Consider the following 21,504-nt stretch of genomic DNA (forward strand, 5'->3'; position numbering starts at 1 on the left):
GTTGCCATAAGTTAGTCTCTCTGCATTTGTGCGCTGGGCTAATGCTAATAATGCTAATGCGAGGATAATAAAATGGCGGCTTCACAAAACTTTTTGGGAGTTTTACGGGGCGTGGTTTGCATTCCGCCCAGCCAATCAGAAATAGGAACCTTTTTCTCCCACGAAAGTACCTGCTCTCTAGCAGGGACGGAAAAGGGGGTAAAAAGGTTCTGATGAACGGATTTTTTTGGTGTGAACGCGACATTTCGGAACTATATCGGAACTAAAGTGGGAAAAGTACTGCGGTGTGAACGCGCCTATTGTTCATTTTATTGGGTAATTGGGCAGTCTGAAATGATTCTACCCTGAATGATAACAGTGCTAGACAGCTAGCTAACAGCGGCATTGGTCACCTCCATGGATGTATAAAGAGAACTGGAGCAACTGGAGATTTAAAAAGTACCCAGATCAGGGCCAATAGAGCATGTGCACTTAAGTTTTCCTTGAGCTTGCCTCCGATCTGCTGTTCTTGGTTCAGTCAAATGAATGGAGAGGGGGAAAAAACTCTGGATTCAAACATTGTATGACTTCTAGACCCTAATGATTCAAATAAGGACCGCAATGGTGTTTGTACTGGGTAGCTTATTTAGCTAAAACGATTTGCTGATTTACAGAGCCCTCTTTCCCAATGTAAGTCAATGGGAGCATTGATTCTTCGGCCCAAACTAGAACAGCACTGAAGTACTACCGTTTGGCCTCTAAGAAACAATATTATTCAACGGCCGGTGCAATTCCTTTGGGCTTTGTCACTTCCTGTCAGGACACAGCAGCAGTTTGTTATTTCAGGAAAAACTAGCCAATCTAAAACCAGACAGTAAGCAGGTGTTGAGATGACACAGCAAATATGTCTCTATATTCTAAAGTTGAATGTAGAGGCTAGGTGTGTAAACATTGTACCAGATTAACCAAAAGCAACAGAAATAAAATGTGGTGGGTCTTTACCTGTACCCATCCCGCTCAGCACGGCTCCATCACTGACACCTGAGGCGTTGGTGTTGTTGGTGGGGGCGTTGTGGGGCGCTAGGCTGGGCAGAAACAGGCACCTGCGTGGGGACAACAGAGGACGGATTAATGACTTTTATCCAGTGAAAACAGCTTTAACACACACACAAAACAAAATGTCAGCTTACAAGTGTTGTAAAAGAGATTTACTGCTGCAGTCTGGCTCCATCGCTGAGATAAACTATTACAAAGAAGAGTCTGAGGTTACAAAGAACAGTGTGCTAATTCAGCGCTGGAGACAGGAGCTTTGTATTATGGAAATCTCAACTGGCTTATGCGCAAGGATTTATTATACATGATAGAGGTAGGCTGAAAGCATACATTCAGGCTGGATTTTCAAAATAAATCTGCCAGACGTATTTCCTTGCAATGAGTAGTAGGTGCCGCTATTGAATATAATGTGAATTACCTGAAAAGAAATAGGATGACGACTGCCTAAGAAATACTAAATAAAGGTTGAAAGGTCACCAGTAAGCATCCTGCCAACATGATGTTTTAGTTTGATAAAGTCTGAGTTTTCCTAGGGCTTCTACAGTGGACAAAGACTGACAACAGTTCCACAAAATTACAGAGAATTGTACTTGTGAGTCGGTGTTGTGTTCTGCTGACTCACTGCCTCCCTGTGAAGGTGCTACTTTGTTCCCTCTCTAATCATCCTGAAGCAGCACTGAAGACACTGCTGCTCTGGGAAATGAGCATGGGGACCTGTTTTGTTTTTTCTATTGTTGAGAGATACAAAAAATACCTCAAAATGTATGAAAGTAAGGTGGTGAATTCAGCCTAGCCTTACCACACTGCAGGATAGCCTTGATGACAGACGTGACACTTTCACTTAACTGTATTAGGTCAGTCGATAGCAATAATATTAAGTGGAACCTAATATTTTTGTATTTAAACTTCATATTATTGCTTTCAACTATGTGAAATATGTTGACATAAAACATTTAATTGAAGTCAACGTTTCAGTTTTTTCAGTGTATTGTTTCAGCATTCCTCTATGAACTCCCCCAATAGTGATATTACTCTATGAATATATGCCATCAAATATGTGCGTCACAAACCAATTACTACTATAACGGAAAAAAAGAGCAAGGCTTGGATTTTCTTATGCTCTTCTCTATGGGAGAAGATCTCTATGGGAAAAGAGCATATGAAAGTGACCATTAAAATGATCTCTGAAGTGTGTGCAAGAGCCAATCTTTGGTAGAGGGTTATGTAACCAACACACAAAAGTGTCATTTGATAAAGAAAAAAAGGGACAAGCAGTTTTGCTAACTAAATATGCTGTATTCTTATAACTTATTTATGCAAATGAAATCAACATAGCTGAAGAATATCAACCAAGTGTTAAAAAATGATACCAGAGAGCATTTTAAATGAAACATGAAATAGCTTAATATGTACAGAGGAGTCCGACGTAGACCGCACACAAGGCCAAAGAAAGCCAAACAGCAGCAATAATTGAGTAGAAATGATAGAAAATTAGCATTATACAGGGTCCTCCTCTAACTTAGGCTGCAGCCACACGAGAACGGTAACGGTCGTATCCGCTACAGTTCTCTATCATATAGACGGTTCGGCCACACAAGGCCGACAGGGAAACGCAGATAACGATAACGGGTCCCAAGGTGGGTAGATCTGGGGACGCAACGCTCTGGGGGGCAAACGGCTCCGTGTTTACGATCATTTTCTGATAACGATGAAGCAATAGCCCCGCCTCGCCCCGCCTCTCCCCACCTCTCCTGCTCAGAGATCAGCTGCTGGGCTGTCAGAAGAGGGGGAGGAAAAGAGAGGCTCCATTTATTATTCTAATATTATTATATAGAGTTGTTATCAATTTGTTTTAACCTGTTGAGCCCTGAGCCTGTTTTTCAGGTCTCAGGCTCGAAAATGACATTCCCAGAGCAAATGACCATATCTTCCCTTCTAAAAGGGTTAAATTAATAATCTTTTTTTCTCAAAGTAATGATAAACCTGTGAGTTGGATGTAGAAAAGTCAGAATTAATATAGATGTTTTTTATTTTAAAGAAAATTCAGATTTTACATAGTAAAAAACTGTAAATTATAGTGTCTGTCCAAAAGTTCTTTTTTACTTATAGTGAAAACTACCCTTGGATTATGGTAAGGTAGACTAAAAGCTTTAGGAATCCAAAGTACAACATATAATAAGTAGCCTGTATCAAGATTGATGCAAAACAAGTGACATGTGACCTTTTTAGAGAGATTTAGCAAAAAGAAACCACTTCTGGGGTCATTTGGGTGGATTTTCCATATATCTGGCCCCCCTTGCTCGATTTTGATGGTTGACACCTCTTTCTGACCGTTAGAGCCAATAGAATCGAAGGGGGAGTCCTCCACACACACTCATTGTGAAAAGAAAAGGTGGGGGCTTCACGCATGCAGTTTTGCATCAGAGCGAACCTATCTTTAGCTCTGACATCTGGAAACGGAAAAGCAGTTTTAATGCTTATGAATTATCAGAAATCATTTCAAAGGGACACAGACACCTAACGCAACCTATGGATTAACTTCAGCAGCGTTTTTATCGTTTTAATGCCATTGAAGACCACTTTGGAGAGACTACAGAGCCAAGGTAAAAATGTTAGCATTTTTAGCTACCTAGCGTCACCTGTTTTGATGTCCGTTTTTGCTTATAACGTCGCAAATTCGTATAATTCAGTGATAATGATTCTGTGTCACCTCACGATGTGAATCGATGTCATGGATGCAGAGAAGAGATAAATAATAAGGTTTTGTGAGTGATTTTCGGTGTAGTAATTTGTTAGCATTTTTCGCTCGTTGCTAATTCAGAGGCTCAGTGTTAAGCATTGTGAGTTTTCTTTTGAAAAATGATCAGTTAGATGAGTTTCTTCCCGTTACATGGATATAAAACATTCATAGTTTATTAAATGAACATGCCCTCAGACACTGTTTCCTGCAAGATGTTGCGGCAGTGCCCCGGTACCGGGGTCTCTCGGGCTTAACAGGTTAAAGCTCAATAAATAACAAAGAAGACCTCTGACCGGCACTTTTCAAATTTTGTCCGGAAGATTTAAACTTTAACGGACATGATGACCAGCGAAAAAAAATCTAACTGAAACTCTGCCGCACGGTTCCCTCGTCCCTTGGAAGAGGCGGAGAGGTGGGTGTTTTTCATCTGCTAGTGGACTAACCGGAGAGAATTACAGCAGGAGCACACACTTGCCTCGGGGAGGGAGAAAAAGAGCCAGAGGGTCCACCGCGGAGAATAGAAGGGCAACCATGGCAACCATGCGCGGGAAGTCTTCTTCGCTGCTTTTGGTGTATTTCGTGGCAGAAGTACAGCGCCACTTACAGGCCTGGCATATGTACTACAGCGTCTTCATCACTTTCGAGCGGTCTCAAGGTTTTAAGGTTCAAGGTTCTTTATTGTCAAACTAACGTCGCTACAGAGTAATTATGTCGTTGAAAATCTTAGGTCACAGGTTACAGGCTTCTCCAACAATGCAACACAATAATACAGATAAGCAGACAGTATTAAACTCGTGTGGACGGACATGTTTTTGGTGCCTATTGCGTGTGGACGGAAGACTTTTTTGATATCGAATTCGATTCGTTTGCGTTACCGTTCTCGTGTGGCTCCAGTCTTAAGCTCAGACAAAATACCTGTTTTTGCCAAAAACTCAGACATGGTACACTATCACAACAAAGAGCATATAACAGGTGGGTAAATGATGTAAGGGAACCTGATCACCATGACAGTGTTCTTTGTTCACTGCACATGATCCCACTTATTACACGGCTACCTACTAAATGAACCAACGCCTTGATTCACAATATTGATTTAAAATAATTGTATTATATTCAACATGATCATATTGCTTTTGCAAATAAAAAATTGTTTGCACCAACTGCGGCGAAGGCAACGTAACTTAAAATGACGGTGGCACTTCCTGCCAAATTATCCTATAATCATTTAAATCATATAGATTATGTCTTATACTCCGATTGCCTTTTACTTGGTTAGTATTGTTAGTCCTTTATGTGTTTAACAGAGACATATGTTTAGGATTTACATTTCAGGAAGGGCAAAAGGTGGATTTGCCAAATGGTTAAGGACTGGGGGGGTTGTATGGTTTAATGGTGGGGATGTTTAGATAATGCCTAAGAGAATTTATGAGTAGGACCAGTTGGCTATTTGCTTTTTACAATATAGTGTGACTGTAAGCTGTGTTCGGTGTGCAAAGCCATTTTATCCTCAGAGGATGAAGTTGCTTTGTTCCTGAGATTGATTTCAATTGTATATTGACTTTCTTTATTACTTTATTAAATATAACAAAAGACAAACTTTTTCCATTAATCATTTATCAGTTTCTCTTAAGGGAATTAGAATGTCCTTCATATCTTTCAACCTCTTTCCTTCCCTTGTTCTCTTTTTCTTTTTTTTGACGGTTTAGCCATTATGAATCCAGAGTTTTGCGCTCTCCACAAATATAAAAATGAACATTCAAAAAGTGTTCCATGGTGTTTTCTGATGGAGAAAACACATGTTTGCTGATGCTAAATCTACCGGACATCTTTCCACGGACTGATATGGCTGCACATAGTCCCTTGATCCTCCTTAGCAGCGCTCTGTTAGCGAGAATTAACAACCTCTGAAATGTCAAAATTGTCGCTCAGAATCGAGTATTCAAATAAGCCGTGTAATAATAGCATGTCAACAGTTTTAAGTACAACATTTAGCGAATAATAAATAATAACCAAAATACCAACAATGTGTTAGTATCTCTCTCAATACTTCCAGACTGCTTTACCCTGCAAGTGGCATCTTTACCAAAACGCCACATTTCATCACTACATTTAAAGCGATCAAAAGCTGGGCATTAGAAACGTTTATATTATCAGTGTTTTTTGGGAAACTAAAATGGAGCTCTACGTGTAATAAAAGATGGATTAAATTATTTTTTATGCAATGACTAAGTAATTTGATTATAAAATGTAAATATAATTTATTTTACAGATACAGCCCTAGATATAATCCACTTATAAGGTTTTTTTGGCTTTCTTTGTTCCCCCACCTGGACAGGAAGGTCTAAGTTCAGGGTTGACTACAGGACAGCGTCCCTGAAGCTGGCCGGGATTCAATGATGTGTTCAAGGACAATTTTCAAGGACAGGCACTCTGTCAAACTAGCAATAATACCACGCTGCTGCTTCATAGTGACTAGGTGTATGCTGTTTTTGTTTCCTAATAGTCATCACCTTGAGCAACAAAAACACTCCGGGGCGTTCACTGGCTTGCTATGCTAATTTAAAAAAGATTTCAGGCAGAATGAGATGCAGTCCCCCCATAAAAAGGAGTCTTTTCCCCTCCACCCTAACTGGATGGGGGGGGGGGCCCTTGCGAGATGGCTGACTGGCTGAGTGTGCCGTGGTGTGTCGGAGTGTGTGTAAGCATGTTGTGCATGACGGAGAGTGGATATGTGCATGTGTGTAAGAGGAGAGAGTGCCTGTGTGTGATTCCTAATAGCAGCAGGGGCATCAATATTTCATGGTGACAGATGGGAGAGGAAGGAGGGGTATGGGCTTTTGTGTGTGCGTGTGTGTGTGTGTGTGTGTGTGTGTGTGTGTGTGTGTGTGTGTGTGTGTGTGTGTGTGTGTGTGTGTGTGTGTGTGTGCGTGTGCGTGTGTGTCCTCTGTTGATGCTGAGGTAAAGTGGGCCAGTGCCTGGTTGCCAGTGTGCTGCTGCTCTGCTGTGTTTTCAGGAGAAACTCCATGTTCTATTCTGAGATGAGTCAACTGGGTTCTTGTGGGTAAAAAAAAAAGAAAACAGGAAATCTGACAAATTATGGAGCAGGAAATATGGTTCAGGTTCATATTTTGAACCTGAATGTTGTGCCTTTACTGTGACATGTTAATGTTTAATGTTCAAAAAGCTCTTTATTTTTCTCTGCAGCACTTCTTTTCACCCTCTGTCTGAAACCAGACAGAATCTGCTCTGATTTGTTCGACGGCCGGCTCTGTTGTGATCGGGAGCGAGGGGGGAGGGGGGGCATAATATCGACAGACTCAAAAACCACTCAGTGGGTTTTCTGGAGCTTTTAACTTCGGTCTGAGATGAGCTTGGCAATCATCCATTTACTGTGTGTCCCAGAGAAGCTAGTCAATGGAGTTGAGGTGAAATTACTACCTAATATTACTTGATTTATTTGGCATAATGTGACATGAAAACAATAAGACACCAACATGGTGTAGGTTTGTATACAGTCTATAGGAGTAAGCCTATTATTAAGTTAAGGCATTAATGAATTATCATTAAGGCAGTGGCTCAGTCAGTAGGGGCTTGGACTGTGAGCCGGAATGGAATGACATTTAGTAAAACAATTTAAAGAAATTGGATTTATACATAGAGATTTTACAGGGTAATGTTTACAAAATAATTATTGAAATCCGACTCAAATTGATGCTATCTAATAATTAATTCTTGCCATGTAATAACTGGAAATGACCTTTGGCATTTTGCTGTCAAACTGACAGAAAACCTCCACAACGACCTTTAGTAAGGGGTCTCCTTTTCCTTAAACCTGGTTCCTTCTGAATATTAATGAAGAACATATCATAGTTTGAACAGTTGTTGTCTGTGTGTCAGTGTGCATGTGTCATGTATGTGTTGCTAAAGGTGTGTGGGCGAATTGCCAAGGTCACATCCCACACCGCCTTCATTTCCACTGACCCCAACATTCACCGTGCCGCTGGCGCGCACACGGAGCAAAGTCAAGCCCGACAGCGAAAGTGTGCGAAGCGAAGGGTGTTGTATGAAATAAAAGGCGGAAAATGAGCCTGTCTGTATGCGCAGTGTGGCTCCACAACTCGAGGCAAATAAAAGCCTCCTGTTGAGACCGTTACAGGTTCTGCTCTGAGGTAAATAAAGAATAAATAAAGCTTGTTAAATTGCAGGGAAAAACATGTGGCACCCTGGGGTGTGCGTCAGCTGGGAGGATCCATAAGGAGAAAGAAGAGATTGAAGATGACTGAAATCATCATGTTTTTTTTTTAAATCATATGATGAAGATTGGTTCATTCCTGGAGTTACCTACGTTTCTCAGATTTAGGAATGTTTTTTTTAGCCTCTTTTAGGTCATCGTTTCAGTTTTGTAGCACGAATAATACTGTCTCATTAGCCCGGTTTCGAGCAGCAAAAGGCAGCTGTAATGACTACCTGGTGAAGAAAGTGGATTATATAGCAGCTAAAGGGCAAAAGAGACCAAAACAGAGCTAAAAGGAGATTTCCTCGTCTTAAATTGTTAGGGAAACAGAAACAAAAATATGTTGTTTTGCGTCTGCTTGATGAGTAAAACAAATCTAGCAGGTAAAATCAGGAGTGTACAGAGCTTGTGACCCTCTCTCTTCCCACAGACAGAAAAAGGCTCAAAAGGGCTCAAAAACAAATGATTGTTTTTGGAGGGTAAGTAAACACTTAATGTTCAAGCTGACTTACCCGAAGCCCTCCAGTGAGGTGTCAAACTCCACGAATGCAGGCGTGACAGCCGATCCGTGCAGGCGTATGTCGTGGGGCGTTGTCATGGACACCAGGCACTTGACCCGGGTCAGCGGCACGGTGCTGCCCTCGGCGGAGCGCACCAGGCTGCGGCTGATGCGGTACTGCCCGTTGTCCTCCGCCGGCGTGGCGAAGACGCTGTCAGGACCGAAGCCCTCCATGGACATGGTCATACTGTCTGTGGAGTAAGGTAGGACAGCTTTGGTTAAATCCAACATCCGGATTATATAGTATAAATACAATAAAATACAAATACAAATGTTAGATCTGTCTGACTTGAGGAAAAGAGACCTCGAGACTAGCAGCTGGATTGTCCCAAAGTGAATCAAATATCTCCTGGTTCTAGGTAGAATATTTTAACCCGTACCAAGAATATGGATTCCTTCCCTTATTTAAAAGTTAGTCAATCTGACAGAGGCAAATTTAATCAACACTGCAACACAATAGCAGCTAACAAAGCGTGCTACTTTATCGTCTCACAGACAGAGAAACATAGCGCTGTGTGTTCTAACGGTGGCAGTTTGTAAAGGGCATTAATTAGTCGGGACTTAATATCTATTCTCAGCTGGAAGGGAACACAATAAGCAATTAGGACATGCTGAGGAAGCCACGAAATTACAAACATTAGCAGCTGGTAACAGAAAACAAGCCATTTGCATTAGATGACACAGTGGAAAAACAATCTGTGTTTAAACAGGGAGTAAATGCATCAATTGGATGTTTATCAAAGTGTAAGAATTCTAGTATGGGTTTCCTACAAATTGCTGTTTATTTAAAAATGAATACAGGTCTTTTCAGAAACCCTACCTTGTGTACTTTATTGTACACAATAATAATCTGTGATTAATCATGATTAATACATGTTATCAAACATAAATACCAGTGGTGTTGTAATAAAGAAATGCATGACAGACTGGTAAGAGAATAAAGAGTGTTTTTTACTTTATTATAATATATGATTTCTGAATTATTGGCATTAAGTCAGCCCACTTTCTGATCAAATCTGCTGTCACTATGAGCAACTGTGAATCCCCTCTGTATAATACAGGACATATTATCTATGCTGCCATCATACTGCAATCACTATCTGTTGCTACCTCCCTCTCCTGAAACTGCTGCATGGTTCAGCAAAATGTCTTTCCTCTTTTTTTAACTAAAGCAAATTAGTGCAGTTGCCATTTGCCAAGGTTTATGTGTGTTGTTACACCAAGGTAGTGATGGCTCTTACTGATGTTCAGTGGTCTCCAGTCAGTGCAATATAGGGCTGTCCCGAATACCATTTTTCGGGCTCCGGATATTCGGTAGTAATCAGCAGCGAATATTCTGATATTCGGCCCGCGCGGGGGGGGGCGATGCGTAGTAATCAGCTGCGTACCGCTTCAACACGTGTATTTCGGTTTTATTCGCGGCATTCATTTTGTTATTCTACAGTATTGTTGTTTAATTTTGTTAATGTATATAACCAAATTTGTGTTCTTTGAAATTGAAAAGGATATTGCATTGTGTGTGTTACTTTCGTTGCAGTTGTATAATGTCTTAAGTGTAATTTGGCTTGGCTTCCTATTTTTTATGGACATGCTTTTATTTTGAAGGAGAGTTAGCGCTGTTGACAGGAAGTTGTTGTTGCTATGGAAACAACGTGACGGATATTAACGGAGAAAAGTCATATCTACATATAAAGACGGAGAAAGTAAACGATAAAGTTTATGGTTAAGTGTTAGCACCCCCCGAAGAGGCACAAGCTCTTACGTTGATATTGGAGATTTCAATCAATTCAATTTTCAAAAAAACGAAAATAAAAAATAAATACGAATATCCGAATAACGAAATTGAAACCCGAATAGTACTCCAACGAACGAATATTCGGGTACAGCCCTAGTGCAATACATGAGTATTGTTCCAGTTTTTTCCAATTCCTAAGCTTTTTCTTCCATTTTACTGTCATGCAATAGTAAAAATCTGCGCTGGAATTACGGGAGGAACTTTGGGTCAAACTTGGTATAGTGATGAATTCGCATTTGCAGGTTAATTGCGTTGTGAGCCCTACGTGAACCGTTTGTTACCTTTAATGGAGACGGTTTACCATTTCTAACAGTGGTACTCTTTCTATAGGCTCTGAACTCTGTGGAGGAAATTATTGCTGGGTAAAATACGGTATAATTGAGAGTTGTGCATGGTAAAGATGAGCTTTTCCACTGATTTTAATAAACTGAAGCTTTCTGAAAACCTAAAGAATCGTCCCCTTTCCACCTGCAAGCCCAAGCTACAGTAGTAGTTTCAACAGGAGGAAAGCTCAATCACAGCCTATTCGTCCCGATGAGCTCGCAGAGAAAGTGAGAGACAGAGCAAAGAAAAATTGCAGAATTGCTACAAGATTGATGGCCATTTTCCAAACGTTTAGCACAGAATTAAAGCTTCTCCCAGGAGGAAGCTGCTGCCATGGCTCTGGCAGATGGGAATGGCTCGCAAATCACATAAACCATTTCATAAACGTGCTATAAGACTGCTATGGAGCAAACTCCTCAATTCTCAGCGATTTGAGCTGTCATGTATGACCATGAATTCAAATAACGTGTTATAATCTGCAAACAAAAAGACATTGCTACCTGCATAAATCATTTGATACCAGCTGTGTTGCCCTTTTGTGTACATCATTTACACAGCTTTTTATTAAAAATGTATTAATTTGAAAGTTCACCACCTTGACATTTAACTTTTTTTTTACAGCTTATAACAAAAAACTATTTTAAAAAAAACGTTGAACTCTACTCAGCAACATCCATCTCTCACAGCAACATTTATCTCTCACATGTGGTTTAGCTGCAACATACAGTAGGGCCAACATTCATTTGAAAAGGCAATACTTTAGGTATGATAATCTTACGAAACTAAATTATAGAACACTTGAAATCTTCCTTGAAGTAGACACTGCACTTATTTTCTTCCTAACAGATCTGATAAATAAAACCACGTATAGTATTTCTTCCGAATCCACTAGCATAGTGACTACCATGTGATCAAAAGCAGGATAAAGCTGTTAAGGTCTTACTTCTCATCTCGGCGTCGTAGCTGAGAGAGCTTGGTTTGTGAACCCGGTACTGCTTCAGAAGCTTCTTGTCCCAGGCGCCGCAGTTCAGAGGGTTCCCAAGACGCAAGAACTCCCTGTGAGGGGAAGAAGACCGGGATGTCAAGAGTAAAAATACACCAACAAAGAATAGAAAAAACTTCAAGAAGAATCAAAAGACAATTAATTAAAATTAAATTGATAAAACTGTTACTGACTTTTTTCTTGATGCGGAACCAACTTTGAATTGATTGAATTAAACATAATTAAATAGGTCCTATGACGCTCATGTTCAGGTTCCTCACTGTATTTTGTGCGTTTACTGTGACATGTTTCTATACTTTAATGTTCTTGACAACACTCACTGTTAAACGTAGAAACAGCATGGATTGAAACTAATTGCATGTGCAAGCTATATGACTTTGGTTGTAGAATTGTTTTTATTCATCACTATATTATGCTCATTTTACAATATTTGTTTTTATTAAAGTATAAGGCTGTTATTGCCAAAATTACTTATTTTTCTCATGAAACTCAAAAAAGCACTCAGCCGGTAATATGCAGGTGGACTTTTGCTTGTTAACAGTTGTGGTGAACAGCATGCTTTGGTCTATTTAAAGTCAATGATAAGGTTGACTGGCATGTAAGTGACATGAAGGCAAGAAGTCCCAGTGAGTGAGCGACACCAGACAGCTTCAGAACAGAACCAGAGTAACAGGAAGACTATGGAGCGAAGCTAGGAACCAGGGGAAAACAGGAAGGGGGAGGGAGGGATTTTGAAAGGAAAGTGACTGACAGCACAAGAGTGAAGCAGACAGATAGAGTGGGAGCAGAGGAGAGGAGGGAGGGAGACAGATTGACAGCTACAGATATGTTTACCTCCAGCACAATGACGGCGAAGCGGGGGATTTACATATAAAAAGAGGCAACCATGTGCATGTCAATTAGCTTCCCCCCAGTTCCTCAACCCCAAACTCCAGCTCACTTAACCAGTCAAGCGGGAAATGAGAGTTGCTCCATTTATTCTGCATACATAGCCCTCTATCACTCACTGAAACCTGTCAAAGAACATTACGCTTCCAAAACAGAAAAAAACTCACCTCTATGTTGAGCCCAATAGGCGGGACTTATTTAAAAAGTTAGCATGTCACCATAATAAGGTGACATGCTAACTTGCTCGCACGATGCTAAATATTAGTGCACATGTAGACATTAGCATATTAGTGGGGTGATTTCACAATTTGCTTGTGGACTTTTTGGTTCATCTCCCTCTTTACGAATGACCCGTCATCTCTCTTCTGTCGGCCATTACATTTGAGGCTCTAAAGCTATATTTACATGAGTTGTTACAAAATCTCACTGTTGTATTCTTGAGGTAAACATTTGAACCATATATTTTCGAGTACATTTGGAAAGCTGACATATTGAATATTTTGAATCCTAAACTGCTTTGAATCCTAAAAAACATTTTAGAGAACCTCCCACACCTCCTAACTTTGGGATTTTAACAGATTAATACATGCACTCCCTACAGGAAAATGAAAACCCCCAAGTTAACAATAGTTTTAAAGGGTAATAGGAACAATCTCGGGATTGGCTCCGAATTATTGTTGAGGTTATGGGTGTAGTAGCCCGCGTAACAGAGGTTAAAATATCAGTACCTGAGTGCCATCGGCTGCAGGGCCTGAGAAGCCAGCCTCTCAAACATCCTCTGCAGCGGGGGGTGCAGCGGGTGGTCCTCGTCGCCCAGGGCCTGGCTGCAGCGCTGCAGCAGCCGCTGGTGGAGGCTGGCTTCACACAGAACCTGCTGGTTCCTCTCACTGTTCACCAGGAGCTGCAGGATGTTGGCCACCGCCAGCTGCAGGTCCAGGGCGTGCTGGAGGGCAGACACAAAGATGATTTTACCATTATATAACACCCTATATAACCCTGACCCTTTCATTTGAATTATTACAATCTTTAATTTGTCATTTTCATTTGAAATCTCCTTGGTTCTTTTAGGCATTTGGTTCACCTTATAATTTTGCAATTCAATCTCCAAGAGGTGCAGGGTAATATTATTTTAGTTTTTATAATACACGGCAAAAACTATAATATGTATGAATCACTCCATCCAACAAACACAAAAATGATTGTTATAATTATCTAAATATATTTCATTTATATAGCGCTTCTATGTACTCAAAGACAAAAAAACAATGTCATACATGCAAACAAACAAACAAACATGCATATAGAGTTGAAAAAAAAACACAATATTCAATAAAATGTAAATTTGTTATAAGAGGGTCTCTTGTTTTTAATGACACAGTTTTCGACAAGCCGACTTTAATTTCTTTTTCGTGATGATTACAATTATTTATTTATTATTATAACGTTTTTGTCTGTTTGGTTTTCCTTTGTGTCCGGTTTTAGTTGCTCTGGTGTTTCGTAGTTTTTTGGTGTGTATTGTGTTTTTTGTTTTCCTACTTTTGATACATGCTGTGATATAACAACTGTATGCTTTTGCTAAACTCAAGTTAAAAACAAAAAGATGCAATGAAATGAATAAAAGAGATAAACACACTGTAGAACAGAAAGCAGTAAGGACTTGGGGAGCTATGACTTCCTGCCCTGCACATGACCCTTCACCCCCTTCAACAGGAAATGCATGTTAGCACATTTCCTTCTCGTGTTCCCTCACCTCCGGCTGGCTTTCTGAGCAGACGGAGGGCAGCAGGTCCAGGATGGCCAGCACGGCCCCCGGGTGGATGACTACCATGTCGGAGGAGGAGGATGAGGACGCGGGGTGAGAGGCGTTGGCCAGGTGGAGCTTCAGGTCTGTGAGGGCTTTGACAGGAGCGGGGGGACCCGACGTACCGTAGTAGCCTTGTCTGGGGGGGGGCAAAGGGAGAGAGAAAGGCAAGTTTAGTTCCAGTTGAATCAAGCCAAACAAGTCCACCTGTCAAGCGCTTTACAGAAAACAACCATGACAAGTGATGGAAAAGGGTAAAATGTTAACGCTGAGTTTTTATTTTCTTAGCAAGAAGAGGCAACAGTAACATACTTTTGTAATTTAGTTTGATAGGAAACCCTGTAGATCTCCGGTTGATATAGCTATGAGAATAGATTAAGGCAGCATTTTCTCCTTATTTCAGTTAAATTTGAGGTAAGAAATGTAATCTGTCCACTAGCGTTTACTCTCACAGCCTAGACCAGGGGTTTTCAAAGTGTGGGAAGGTGAGCCTGCCCTCAGAGAACATAAGAACAGCCGCGCCCCCCCTCCCAATTATTATTGCTATTATTATTATTATTATTGTTGTTGTTGTTGCTATAATGCAGGGGTATTCAATTGCATTTTAAAGAGGTCCAGTGAGAGAAAATGTCATTAAATGCTCTGTTTTCGCTGTCTACCTTTCACCATTAGAAATGACTCCAACTGTTTCTCTCTTCTTGTCTCGTCTCTGTGTGTGTGTTTGAATCTATCGTGCTGACTCACTGACTGCACCGATTTGATTGGCTGAGTAGCGTCACCTCCTTAAAACATTAAACAATAACTTTTTAAAACCTTTGTATCTTTATGTTTTAAACATATTGTATAAAACTCCCCCACTACTTGGACTATTCCTTGCACCCCTCTAGAATAAGCCCGAATGGTCTCAACCATATTGCATCAGTAACGTGCACTTGTTATAACAATGATCGCAAGGACACTGGTAGCGATCGGACAATTGAGTGTTGTTCAGTTTGTGTGTTGTGGAACATGCGTGTATGAAAATATACCACACACCCAATTACAATAGCATGTTCAATTCACTACCCTGGAAGTTAATAAAGTTGTTAAAGTTGGAACAGCCTGTGGACAGCCGTTCTTCCTTGCATGTCAGTCGTCAACACCTTCTTACAGAGGACAGGCAAATCTAGCTGCAGCACGACCCGTATATTTTCGCACGGCGTGTTCTCAACACATATTTTTTTAACATTTTTAACATTTTCAACATCGTGGATAAATGCTTATATGCTCCCGGCAACACACTGAACGTCAACTTTGCCTCCTTATTACACTCACCCCTACTTTAGTGGGAACAATACGAGTCTGCGTCTTTGATGCACACAGGAATAAACGCAGATCATCCTCTGGCTGCAGCCTTGACCGGTACTTGCTTTTGATCAAAGTCAATGCGGAAAACCCGCACTCACACAGGTAGGTGGAAGTGAAGGGAATGAGCACTTTTAGAGCCTTTTTGGCGAGGTGGGGGAACTCGGTCTCCACAGACAGCCAAAAGTGGGCAAGTCCCCCAGGGGAGGCGCGCCTCACACTTTGAAAACCGCTGGTCTAGACCATTATTTGGAGACTTTAAAAGGGGCCCTTTTATGCTAATTCTCAGGTTTCATAATTGTATTTTGTGCCTCTACTGTGACATGTTTTCAAAAAGGTCTTTATTTTTCTCATACTGCCTGTGCTGCAGCACCTCTTTTCACCCTCTGTCTGAAACCAGAGCCCAGTCTGCTCCGATTGGTTAGCTGACCGGCTCTGTTGTGATTGGTCAACCACTTAGAGAGGTCCTGGCCCTTAGCCTATGATGTACAATGTGTTGGAGCGCTAGCCAATTGAGGCGTGAGGGTTACATGATGCAAATGAAACACAAAAGTGTTAAATATTCAGATTTACATTGACAGTGTCCTTGTCAACAACTGTGTTCAATAGCTCAGTGGAAACATTCTTATAAGGAGGACGGGAACACTTCCAAGCTGAATCCATGTAAACATTGCTTTTACTTCTTTTACTACAACTTTGTTTTACACGAGTCAGCAGTCCTCACACTTTAGTGATCGAGGTGTCAGTCGGCCGCGCTTTGATCTAAAGCACAGAGCCGTCCCCGTGTGCTTGAAAGAGCCTGCAGCCGGCAGCCGGGAAATTAAACAAGGAGCCTGGGATGCTGCGATGCAAAATTACAAGAGTGGCAAATCCCCCCTCAGGAGAGCTGCAGAAGGCTGGAGTCAGCATGAAGTGCTGGAAGGGTTGGGTGTGGGGCAGGAAACTAACTCTCTGGGTTGTTAGCTGGCTGCCTCTTTCATTGTTCGTTTTTTAGTATAGGTGGACTTTTGTTTTTATTTAGTATTATCTGCTTTTCAAGGCAAGAGACTTACAAATGAAAGACATAGCTGACTTGTGAGTGGACGGTTGTGGCTACACTAAAAGCTCCAGCAGTAATTCAACATGCAGGTAAAGGCTTGCTCAAGCAGATAGAGCAGGAAAGGCCAGTGGATCCAAATGTGGTTTTCACAAAGATTTGTATTTATTTTTTTGAAACCACAATATTTTGTTTTGTTGTTGGGGGTTAAGATTATTTATTTTTTTAGACACAGGGGATGACATGTGGCAAATGATCCCTGCCCAAATTTGAACCTGGATACTCTGCTTGGGTGATCCTTGGGCCACCAACTCTATAAATTGAGCTATACGGCGCCCCTTTAATGTTGTCTATGCACTCATGAGTCTTTGTTTTGCATATGGAAAGTTTTGAGTATGACATAAACGTAGATTGTCTATGAATTGTGACTAGTTCCACACTTAGTCGGCCAAATAAAAATAGGAAAATTGTTACAATTTGCATATTCCTTTTACAAAAACATAACATTTTTCCTTCTTAAAAAGTGTGTCCAGAGTGCATTCATATTTAAATTTCAGCCCATTTTACTAAGGTTGACAAACATATGTTGTATTTGTCAGACTACTAAAAAAAATTGTAAAATATTTGAGAATGTCAAAATCTTGATTATGGCAGTGTTAAAAAACAATACGGCACGTTAGCTAAGATTTACAATTGTGTGCTTGTATAGTGTCTTAAAGAAGAAATGAATTCCTAGAACATGAGCTCATAGTGAATTACACAAACAAGGACAAGGACTTTATCATCTGTCAGTTTAGTCCACCTAATGAATATGCATCCTTGGAGCAGATCCAGACAGACAGAAGGAGAGACTACAGAGAGGAGACATCCAGTTCACCTTGACCGTTATTATTATAGCTCACGGAGGCAGAGACCACTTTACACGTCCCCACAGTTTTTCCTTGTGTTCATTAAATTCAAAAAGCAACAGAGTCTGGGTTAAAGTGTGAGGGGGGGGGGGGGCTTCAGCTAAAAGAAAAATTGGATGAAAGGAGAAGAAAGAAAAGGAGAGTAAGGAGGAATGTGACGCTACTTTAGAATCAGAGTGATTCGGTTGATTCTCTACACACGTTTCCTGCCTGGCAGTAACCGTGGAAAAGGTTTTAAATAAAGTGGTGAGGCAGTCTTTCACATTTTGTCGTGGTAACAAACTAAATTTAACATTTTTGTTGGGTTTGTCATGCAATAACATTCATTTATTAAATCAAATATATACTGTACTTAAAATGTGTATGTTTATAGCTAAATGATTAATCGTTTAAATCAATTAGTTGATCCATGTAAAAAATAAAAGCATACATTTTGTTATCAGCAACAAAGCCAACATAATATGGGTTAGCATTCAACATGTGAAGTGTTTTTTAAATTATAATTTTCATTGTTGATTATTTTACCAATCATTTTCTCCATTAAACAATATATTTAAAAAAAAAAAAATCCGAATTAGGGCTGACGTATAACTCGATGGTAGAGCTTGATCCCGAAGCGGAGGATTCGACGAGGGGTTCGAATCCTGCCTGGGACCTTTTATCTCATGTCTTCCCCCCTGTCTCCCCGTTTACAATAAAGACACCGATTTCCCCGAAAAAAAGGTTAAAAGAAATAAATCTGAATATAGACAAAAATTCTCATCACACAATTTGACTGTAAGCAGTAACTGTGGAAAAGGTTTTAAATAAAGTGGTGAGGCAGTATATCCTTATATTTGAGGAGCTGTACAAAATGTTTTAATCAGTTAACTTACACTTTTTTAGCTGTTATTTCTTTGCTAAATTCATCTTTGCAGTTTGAACAGACAACATTTGAAAAACTTGGGCTTTTTTTATTTTTTATTATTGGACGATAAAATGAATTATCATCAATACAAGCAATAGATTATTTGACAATGAAATGAATCATTGGTTTTAAGTATAAATGATGCATGACTTGAAGTGTGTTTTGAAGCTGATGGTGAGGACGTGTCCTTTACCACATTAGTTTGGTTAGCTATTAGATTCACGTGACAGTTAGGACAGTTTATGATCATTTTGGCCACAATGGTTGCTTTAAGTGCTGCAATGAAGGTGAGGAAGATGAACGAGGAAGGGAGGAGTGGGAGGAAAGTGGCTGAGCGCTGTAGCTACCTCTTCCTGGCGAGTGCTGGTGTGCCCCACGGCGAGGGCAGCGAGGTCTCGTGAGTCAGGCAGGGAGGCACCTGCTCCGCACGACTGCATGGCACACACACACAGACACACACACACACACACACACACACACACACACACACACACACACACGCAGCCGCGCAGATGGGCCAGGCCGAGGATGAGAAGAAAAAGAGACGGAGAGAAAAGAACAGAAGGAAAGAAGCTGTTAGTGGAAAGCTGGAAGGAGAAACAGGATCAGAGCTGGAGCTCATGCATGACCCCATCTAGAGCTACACACGCGCTGGGAGCGTAGTGCAGACACAACAGAATGATGCAGGAATGAGTCCTCAAACCCAGGAATGTGTTAGCATATTAACACTTCCAGGTCCCTTTTCTCGAAGTCATCGATTATTTTAATTTTTTTTTGACATTTCCCCTTAATTTGAATCTGTTCCAAAGCATCTATGTTGCTTATAAACGGCGGTAACTAAAAAGTGGGTCTGCAGCATTTTGTCGGAAACCAACGTCGACTTTATCTATTTTAGGTTTAGTTAACTAAAATCTTATAATAAACAGTCAACTATTGCTAGAGTAAAATAGAGCGATACAGGAATGAGTCCTTAAACCCGGGAATGAGTTAGCATTTTAGCGCTTTCCGTTGCCTCGTCTTCTAGTCAACTGTGCATTAATGCAACCGTGATGTCGTTTATTTATAGCCCAACGTCAGCTTTTTACCTCTGGCTATTGCATTCAAGCTTCAGAAATTATAATAGTGGTTTTTGTATGTGGAGATTATCGTGCTGAACAAAACATGTAATAATCATAAAAATGTGTTTTTTACAGATCTTATTTTCTGCAATATTACAAAAATGCATCATCACTGGACTGTTCTATGACTGAGGACTTTAAAGGGTAACTTCTGTACTTTTCAACCCGGACCCAGTTTTCCTATGGTTTTGTGACCAATGGGGAATGTAAGAACTTGGTCCAGTATTGTTCTGGCTCAATACTGTACCGATTTAAATACAATTTTGTTAGACACAACAAAATGGGAGAATAGGGTCTTAGTTGAAAGAAAAGTTACCTTTAAAACTTTTATTTATATACTTTCCGCAAATGCAACAGAAATTGCCTTCATTGTTACCTCCAAGTGGTGCACACAAGCACAGAAGCAGAAATGTGAGAAGAAGATTGTAAAGGATGACTCTGATTAAGGGTAAACTAATACATAGTTATTTTTTACAAAAATCGTGGGGTTTTTGGGGGGATTTTAGCCTTTGCAGACCATTTAGATGCACAACACAACCACACTACCGGAAAGGGAAAACCCCTAAAAGCATAACAATCCTTCAATAAAAAAAAATGCAATTTCAGAAAACTTGTCGGTCTTAGGGGAGGTAATCAACGGGGGAAGTCTCATTGAAATATCTATTTTGCATGACACATTCAACTGTTGCGTGTCTACTTTAAAGTCTTTGGGCTGCCACAGTTCAGCCATGTGAGTCTCAGATGAAGACGGAGTGTGAGCTGTGAAGCGTGACCGCACTGAGATAAACACAGCTGTGGACTTGCTGCGGTACCTTCACTAGACTGGTCTAAAGATACTAAATGGACCTGGAAGCTGAACCTCGGAGCACGATTCACATCTTTGTTCGATTTTCCTGTTTGGTACTATATTTTAAATAAATGTTGGTGATAATATTCCCTGTAGCTTAGAGTAATGGTGATTTGAGATGCAGTAAACTGACCTTGTTTCACAAATAATCTAGAGCTATAACTGAATTAGAAATATATATTTTCACCTGCGCGAAAGATTTGTCACCCGAAAAATCATGTTAGCAGGATTGTTGAAAAAGTTGATGTTCTTCATCAGAAATGGAGGAACATGTGGCTGCAACCTGCTGAACTCCTTACGAAGACCTTTTCTTATATATAATGAAGTAACCGACCACTTACGTAGTGAAAAATAAAACATTTAGCTTATTTAACCGCTGTCGTTTAGTCTATAACTTGTGTTGACACCTATGCTTCATCCTTATTTATTCAATAGCTCAATGGCCTGACTACAGGCTTTTCACCCTTCGCCCTGATTTATAGTGCTATATATATCCCTGACAGGCTTGTTGAACACACATGATATCTGCTGGATATTACACACTACATTAGAAACATAGTGATGTCCTATTTGCAGAACAGAATTTCACTCTGTGTGCTACACAAACATAAGCCACAATTAGAATCTGTTGACCCTCTGACCTGTCGAAGGAGTCGGTGGCCATCTTGTACAGGTAGATGAAGAGCTTGCTGCAGTGTTTGAGCGTGGGACAGACGTTGTCCCCCGCGCAGCCTCCGGGCGCCGCCTCGTCCTCCAGCAGCCTCTGGAAAGGCTGAGCGTTGGAGGGGAACACGGCTGTGGGACCCAGCTTCTTAGTGTCCGAGAAGCAGCCCAGCAGCCTGGTGGCAAAGAGACAAAAAAAACGTTAAACGCTACTTAAATTCGGACTTTCATTGGACTGATGTGACTTTTCCTGCAATCGGATAAACACTTAATATGGTAGGGAACACTACCTTCGTTTCGGAGGG

General features: G+C 40.6%; 1 protein-coding gene across 4 annotated transcripts in view; it reads right to left on the reverse strand.

The window, feature by feature from the left end:
* Positions 1-21,504, reverse strand: part of wdfy3 (WD repeat and FYVE domain containing 3) — a 120,239-nt gene that overhangs the window by 54,828 nt on the left and 43,907 nt on the right. For 3 of the 4 annotated variants that reach the window (XM_034117710.1, XM_034117709.1, XM_034117708.1), the window contains exons 13-19: positions 21,178-21,375; positions 18,919-19,002; positions 14,326-14,515; positions 13,304-13,518; positions 11,628-11,740; positions 8,519-8,756; positions 982-1,082 (exon numbers count right to left, since the gene is read on the reverse strand). In XM_034117710.1, coding sequence (XP_033973601.1) covers positions 982-1,082; positions 8,519-8,756; positions 11,628-11,740; positions 13,304-13,518; positions 14,326-14,515; positions 18,919-19,002; positions 21,178-21,375 — 1,139 coding nt within the window. The remainder of the gene's footprint in view (positions 1-981; positions 1,083-8,518; positions 8,757-11,627; positions 11,741-13,303; positions 13,519-14,325; positions 14,516-18,918; positions 19,003-21,177; positions 21,376-21,504) is intronic. The other variant, XM_034117711.1, reaches the window with a different exon arrangement.

Source organism: Trematomus bernacchii, unplaced genomic scaffold, assembly GCF_902827165.1.
Source record: "Trematomus bernacchii unplaced genomic scaffold, fTreBer1.1, whole genome shotgun sequence".
Classification (NCBI taxonomy): Eukaryota; Metazoa; Chordata; class Actinopteri; order Perciformes; family Nototheniidae; genus Trematomus; species Trematomus bernacchii.